The sequence below is a fragment of the Manacus vitellinus genome, unplaced genomic scaffold (assembly GCF_001715985.3).
Source record: "Manacus vitellinus isolate BGI_N305 unplaced genomic scaffold, ASM171598v3 ctg7180002428705_pilon, whole genome shotgun sequence".
NCBI classification, from domain to species: Eukaryota; Metazoa; Chordata; class Aves; order Passeriformes; family Pipridae; genus Manacus; species Manacus vitellinus.
This window is the reverse complement of record NW_021937821.1, coordinates 1-7287: the sequence shown is the minus strand read 5'-3', so window position 1 is coordinate 7287 and position 7287 is coordinate 1. Positions and strand designations below refer to the sequence as shown.

The window sequence follows — 7287 nt, the reverse complement described above, 5'->3', positions numbered from 1 at the left end:
CCCTGTGCTCCAGGAGGGGACATTGTCACCCCACAGCCACCCCTGGGTGTTGGCAGTGCCCCGGTGACAATGTCCTGGATGTCCCCTGTGCCCTGGGAGGGGACATTGTCACCCCTGGGTGTTGGCAGTGCCCTGGTGACAATGTCCTGGATGTCCCCTGCGCCCTGGGAGGGGACATTGTCACCCCTGGGTGTTGGCACCACCCCAGTGACATCCTGGATGTCATCAGAGCCCTCCAGGAGGGGACATTGTCACGCCACAGCCACCCCTGGGTATGTCCTCTGTGCTCCAGGAGGGGACATTGTCACCCAACAGCCACCCCTGGGTGTTGGCAGTGCCCTGGTGACAATGTCCTGGATGTCCCCTGTGCTCCAGGAGGGGACATTGTCACCCCACAGCCACCCCTGGGTGTTGGCAGTGCCCTGGTGACAATGTCCTGGATGTCCCTTGTGCCCTGGGAGGGGACATTGTCACCCAACAGCCACCCCTGGGTGTTGGCAGTGCCCTGATGACATCCTGGATGTCACCAGAGCCCTCCAGGAGGGGACATTGTCACCCCACAGCTACCCCTGGGTATGTCCCCTCTGCTCCAGGAGGGGACATTGTCACCCCAACAGCCACCCCTGGGTGTTGGCAGTGCCCCGGTGACAATGTCCTGGATGTCCCCTGTGCTCCAGGAGGGGACATTGTCACCCCACAGCCACCCCTGGGTATGTCCCCTGTGCTCCAGGAGGGGACATTGTCACCCAACAGCCACCCCTGGGTGTTGGCAGTGCCCTGGTGACAATGTCCTGGATGTCCCCTGTGCTCCAGGAGGGGACACTGTCACCCCACAGCCACCCCTGGGTGTTGGCAGTGCCCTGGTGACAATGTCCTGGATGTCCCCTGTGCTCCAGGAGGGGACATTGTCACCCAACAGCCACCCCTGGGTATGTCCTCTCTGCTCCAGGAGGGGACATTGTCACCCCACAACCACCTCAGGGTGCTGGCAGTGCCCTGATGACATCCTGGATGTCACCAGAGCCCTCCAGGAGGGGACATTGTCACCCCACAGCCACCCCTGGGTATGTCCTCTCTGCTCCAGGAGGGGACATTGTCACCCAACAGCCACCCCTGGGTGTTGGCAGTGCCCTGGTGACAATGTCCTGGATGTCCCCTGTGCTCCAGGAGGGGACATTGTCACCCAACAGTGTCCCCAGTGTCCCCTGTGTCCCCAAATGTCCCCAGTATCCCCCATGTCCCCAAATGTCCCCAATGTCCCCCATGTCCCCACAGAACTTCTCCGGGTACGACGTGTGCAGTATCCTGCTGGGCACGTCCACGCTGCTCGTCTGGGTCGGGGTCATCCGATACCTCACCTTCTTCCAGAAGTACAACGTGAGTCACAGGGGTGTCACCCCCAGGGGACAGTGCCAGGGGACAGTGCCACCCCCCAGGGGACAGTGCCACCCCCCAGGGGACAATGCTAGGGGACAGTGCCAGGGGGTGGGGGTCACCCACTACCTCACCTTCTTCCAGAAGTACAACGTGAGTCACAGGGGTGTCACCCCCAGGGGACAGTGCCAGGGGACAGTGCCACCAGCCAGGGGACAGTGCCACCCCCCAGGGGACAGTGCTACCCCCCAGGGGACAATGCTAGGGGACAGTGCCAGGGGGTGGGGGTCACCCGCTACCTCACCTTCTTCCAGAAGTACAACGTGAGTCACAGGGGTGTCACCCCCAGGGGACAGTGCCAGGGGACAGTGCCACTCCCCAGGGGACAGAGCCAGGGCTGGGGACAATGCCACCTGCCAGGGGACAATGCCAGGGGACAGTGCCAGGGGGCGGGGATGGTGAGAGCTTGGGGTTGTCCCACGGCTGCTGCCTTTGTCCCCAGGGCCATGGGGTGGGGACACTGGGGTCTCAGGGTCCCTGTCCCCTCACATTGGGGTCTCAGGGTCCCTGTCCCCTCACCTCGGGGTCTCAGGGTCCCTGTCCCCTCACCTTGGGGTCTCACAGGTCCCCATTCTCAGATTTTGGGGTCTTGCAGGTTCTTGTCCTTTGAATTTGGGGTCTCAGGGTCCCTGTCCCCTCACTTTGCGGTCTCACAGGTCCCTGTCCCCTGTCCCTGGGTTCTCAGGGTCCCTGTCTCCTCACTGTGGGGTCTCCTAGGTCCCCATCCTCACCTTGGGGTCTCAGGGTCCCTGTCCCCTGTCCCCTGTCCCTGGGGTCTTACAGGTCCCCATCATTGGGGTGTCACAGTCCCTGTCCCCTGTTCCTGGGGTCTCCCAGGTCCCTGTCCCCTCACCTTGGGGGTCTCAGGGTCCCCATCCCCTGTCCCTGGGGTCTCACAGGTCCCCATTCTCGGATTTTGGGGTCTCACAGGTCCTTGTCCCCTGTCCCTGGGTTCTCAGGGTCCCTGTCCCCTGTCTCTGGGGTCTCACAGCTCCCCATCCTTGGGGTCTCCCAGGTCCCTGTCCCCTCACTGTGGGGTCTCCCAAGTCCCCATCCTCACCTTGGGGTCTCAGAGTCCCTGTCCCCTGTCCCTGGGGTCTCACAGGTCCCCATTCTCAGATTTTGGGGTCTCAGGGTCCCTGTCCCTGGGGTCTCACAGCTCCCCATCCTTGGGGTGTCACAGTCCCTGTCCCCTGTCCCTGGGGTCTCCCAGGTCCCCATCCTCACCTTGGGGTCTCAGGGTCCCTGTCCCCTGTCCCTGGGGTCTCACAGGTCCCCGTCCTTGGGGTCTCAGGGTCCCTGTCCCCTGTCCCTGGGGTCTCAGGGTCCCCATCCCCTGTCCCTGGGGTGTCACAGTCCCTGTCCCCTGTCCCTGGGGTCTCAGGGTCCCTGTCCCCTGTCCCTGGGGACTCACAGGTCCCCGTCCTTCCTCCCAGATCCTCATCGTCACGCTCCGGGTGGCCCTTCCCAACGTGATCCGGTTCTGCTGCTGCGTGGCCGTGATCTACCTGGGCTACTGCTTCTGTGGCTGGATCGTGCTGGGCCCCTACCACGTCAAGGTGGGCTCAGGGGGGCTTTGGGGGGGCTTCACCCATGCCAGGGGACTCCCAAATCCCCACTGGACCCCGCTGGGGTGACCCTGCTGGGAGTCGTGTTCCCTTTCCCCAAATCCCTGTGCCAAGGGTTGTGTTCCCTTTCCCCAAATCTCCACATTGGGGTTTGTTTCCCTTCCCAAATCCCTGTTTTGGGGTTTGTTTCCCTTCCCAAATCCCTGTGCTGGGGGTTGTGTTCCCTCTCCAAATCCCTGTTTTGGGGGTTGTGTTCCCTTTCCCCAAATCCCTGTTTTGGGGATTGTGTTCCCTTTCCCCAAATCCCTGTGCCAAGGGTTGTGTTCCCTTTCCCCAAATCTCCACATTGGGGTTTGTTTCCCTTCCCAAATCCCTGTGCCAAGGGTTGTGTTCCCTTTCCCCAAATCCCTGTTTTGGGGGTTGTGTTCCCTTTCCCCAAATCCCTGTTTTGGGGGTTGTGTTCCCTTTCCCCAAATCCCTGTTTTGGGGGTTGTGTTCCCTTTCCCCAAATCCCTGTGCTGGGGGTTGTGTTCCCTTTCCCCAAATCCCTGTTTTGGGGGTTGTGTTCCCTTTCCCCAAATCCCTGTGCTGGGGGTTGTGTTCCCTTTCCCCAAATCCCTGTTTTGGGGGTTGTGTTCCCTTTCCCCAAATCCCTGTGCTGGGGGTTGTGTTCCCTTTCCCCAAATCCCTGTTTTGGGGGTTGTGTTCCCTTTCCCCAAATCCCTGTGCCAAGGGTTGTGTTCCCTTTCCCCAAATCCCTGTGCCAAGGGTTGTGTTCCCTTTCCCCAAATCCCTGTTTTGGGGGTTGTGTTCCCTTCCCAAATCCCTGTTTTGGGGGTTGTGTTCCCTTTCCCCAAACCCCCACGTTGGGGTTTGTTTCCCTTCCCGAATCCCCTTGCTGGGGTTTCCCTTCCCAAAACCCTCTTCAGGGGGTTGTGTTCCCTTCCCAAATCCCTTCACCAGGGGTTATTTCCCTTCCCAAAGTCCCACCACTGAGGTGACACTGATGTCACCCCATCTTTCTCCCAGTTCCGGTCTCTGTCCATGGTGTCCGAGTGCCTGTTCTCCCCCATCAACGGCGACCAGGGGTGACACAGGGTGACACAGGGGTGACACAGGGTGACACAGGGTGACACTGAGGTTCCAGGTGACACAGGGTGACACAGGGTGACACAGAGGTTCCAGGTGACACAGGGTGACACAGGGTGACACTGAGGTGACTGTCCTGTCCCTGCAGTTCCGGTCCCTGTCCATGGTGTCCGAGTGCCTGTTCTCCCTCATCAACGGCGACGACATGTTCGTGACGTTCGCGGAGATGCAGCAGCACAGCCACCTGGTGTGGCTGTTCAGCCAGGTGTACCTGTACTCCTTCATCAGCCTCTTCATCTACATGGTGCTCAGCCTCTTCATCGCCCTCATCACCGGCTCCTACGAGACCATCAAGGTGCCAGGAGAGGGGGGAGGGATGGCATGGGGGGGTCACACCCCCGGGGCTACACCTGGGTGTCACCTCACCTGGGTGTCCCCTCACCTGGGTGGCACCTCACCTGGGTGTCACCTCACCTGGGTGGCACCTCACCTGGGTGTCCCCTCACCTGGGTGTCACCTCACCTGGGTGTCCCCTCACCTGGGTGTCCTCTCATCTGGGTGTCACTTCACCTTTGTGTCCCTTCACCTGGGTGTCCCCTCACCTGGGTGGCACCTTCCCTGTCCCCTCACCTGTGTGTCCCCTCACCTGTGTCCCCTCACCTGTGTGGCACCTTCCCTGTCCCCTCACCTGTCCCCTTCCATGTGTGGCTCCTCACCTGTTCCTTTCCCTGTCCCTTCACCTGGGTGACCCCTTTCCCTGTCCCCTCACCTGTGTGTCCCCTCACCTGTCCCTTGTCCCCAACACCAGTGCGAGGGTGACACTGTGGTGTCCCAGCTCCTCTCCTTTGCCAGGGCTGTCCCCTCACCTGTCCCCTGACCTGTCCCTTGTCCCTTGTTGTCCCCAGCACCAGTGTGAGGGTGACCCCCCGGTGTCCCAGCTCCATTCTCTCACTGTGACTGTCCCCTGACCTGTCCCCTGACCTGTCCCCTGTCCCCTGTGTGTCCCCAGCACCAGTGTGAGGGGGACCCCCCGGTGTCCCAGCTCCTCTCCTTTGCCAGGGGTGTCCCCTGACCTGTCCCTTGTCCCCTCTGTGTCCCCCCAGCACCCGTGTGAGGGTGACCCCCCAGTGTCCCAGCTCCACCCCTCACCTGTCCCCTGACCTGTCCCTTGTCCCCTCTGTGTCCCCCCAGCACCCGTGTGAGGGTGACACCCCACTGTCCCAGCTCCTCTCCTTTGCCAGGGGTGTCCCCTGACCTGTCCCCTGACCTGTCCCTTGTCCCCTGTGTCCCCCCAGCACCAGTGTGAGGGGGACCCCCCGGTGTCCCAGCTCCATCCCCTCACTGTGGCTGTCCCCTCACCTGTCCCCTGACCTGTCCCCATGTCCCCTGTGTGTCCCCAGCACCAGTGTGAGGGTGACCCCCTGGTGTCCCAGCTCCTTTCCTTTGCCAGGGGTGTCCCCTGACCTGTCCCCTGACCTGTCCCTTGTCCCCTGTTGTCCCCAGCACCAGTGTGAGGGTGACACCCCGCTGTCCCAGCCCCACCCCTGACCTGTCCCCATGTCCCCTGTGTCCCCCCAGCACCAGTGTGAGGGGGACCCCCCAGTGTCCCAGCTCCATTCCCTCACTGTGACTGTCCCTTGACCTGTCCCCTGACCTGTCCCCTGTCCCCTGTGTGTCCCCAGCACCAGTGTGAGGGTGACACTGCAGTGTCCCAGCTCCATCCCCTCACTGTGGCTGTCCTTTGACCTGTCCCCTGACCTGTCCCCTGTCCCCTGTGTCCCCCCAGCACCCATGTGAGGGGGACCTCCCCATGTTCCCACAGCTTGCCTCTCCCTTTGCCAGGGGTGTCCGCCTGACCTGTCCCCCTGACCTGTCCCTTGTCCCCTGTGTCCCCCCAGCACCAGTGTGAGGGTGACCCCCCGGTGTCCCAGCTCCATCCCCTCACTGTGGCTGTCCCCTGACCTGTCCCCTGACCTGTCCCTTGTCCCCTGTGTGTCCCCAGCACCAGTGTGAGGGGGACCCCCCGGTGTCCCAGCTCCAGGCCTACATCGCTCAGTGCCAGGACAGCCCCAAGTCGGGGAAGTTCCGCCGGGACAGCTCCTCGTCCTGCTCCGTGTTCTGCTGCTGCGAGAGGTGAGGGGGCATTTGGGGCCGTTTCAGGGGGATTTGGGGCAGGTTTGGGGCACTGGGACCCCCCGTCAGCCCCCCGGGGGGAGGAGGGTCCTGGCTGGTTTGGCCGCTGATCCCACAGGGGTCGGGATTTCCAGCCCCTCTCCACGTGGGGAGTCTCTGCCAGGACCCCAAAACGACCCCAAAATCACCCCAAAACGACCCCAAAATCACCCCAAAATGGTGTGTCTTCTGCTGGTTCCCCAAAATCACCCCAAAATCCAATACCCCAAAATGACCCCGTGCCCTGGAGTCTCTTGAGAACACCCCAAAACGACCCCAAAACCCGGCACCCCAAAATGATCCCGTGCCCGTGAGTCTCTTCCTGGCACCCCAAAGTGACCCCAAAATGACCCCAAAATGGTGTTTCTTTTGCTGGTGCCCCAAAATCACCCCAAAATCTGGCACCCCAAAATGACCCCATGCCCTGGAGTCTCTTGAGAACACCCCAAAATGACCCCACACTGCTCAGTCTCTTCCCAGCACCCCAAAATCACCCCGAAACGATCCCACCCCCTCGGGTCTCTGCCGAAATGACCCCACATCCAGCACCCCAAAATGATCCCAAACCAAGCCCACCCTGAGGAGTGACCCCAAAGTGACCCCAAAGTGACCCCACAGCTGGGAGTCTCTGCCAGTCCCCTAAAATGACCCCAAAATCCGACGCCCCAAAATGATCCCGTGCCCTGGAGTCTCTTCCTGGCACCCCAAAATCACCCCAAAATGGTGAGCCTTCTGCTGGTGCCCCAAAACCACCCCAAAGTCTGGCACCCCAAAATGATCCCGTGCCCGTGAGTCTCTTCCCAGCACCCCAAAATGACCCCAAACTGGTGTTTCTTTTGCTGGTGCCCCAAAATGACCCCGAAAATTTGACCCCCCAGAATGACCCCGTGCCCTGGAGTCTCTTGGGAACCCCCCAAAAGGACCCCACACTGCTCAGTCTCTTCCCAGGCCCCCCGAAAATCCCCCCAAAACCACACCCCCCAAACCGACCCCGTGCCGGGGAGTCTCTTCCAACCCCCCAAAA

General features: G+C 61.6%; 1 protein-coding gene across 1 annotated transcript; it reads left to right on the top strand.

Annotated features, from left to right (window-relative positions):
• Positions 1-593: 593 nt before the first annotated feature.
• Positions 594-6224, top strand: LOC108643120 (mucolipin-1-like; the record flags this gene model as incomplete). The annotated part of the gene is made up of 6 exons (XM_018087483.2): positions 594-710; positions 814-929; positions 1228-1377; positions 2871-2993; positions 4240-4446; positions 6094-6224. Coding segments are annotated over 6 exons (844 nt in total), but the record flags the coding sequence as incomplete, so codon positions are not given.
• Positions 6225-7287: the final 1063 nt, after the last annotated feature.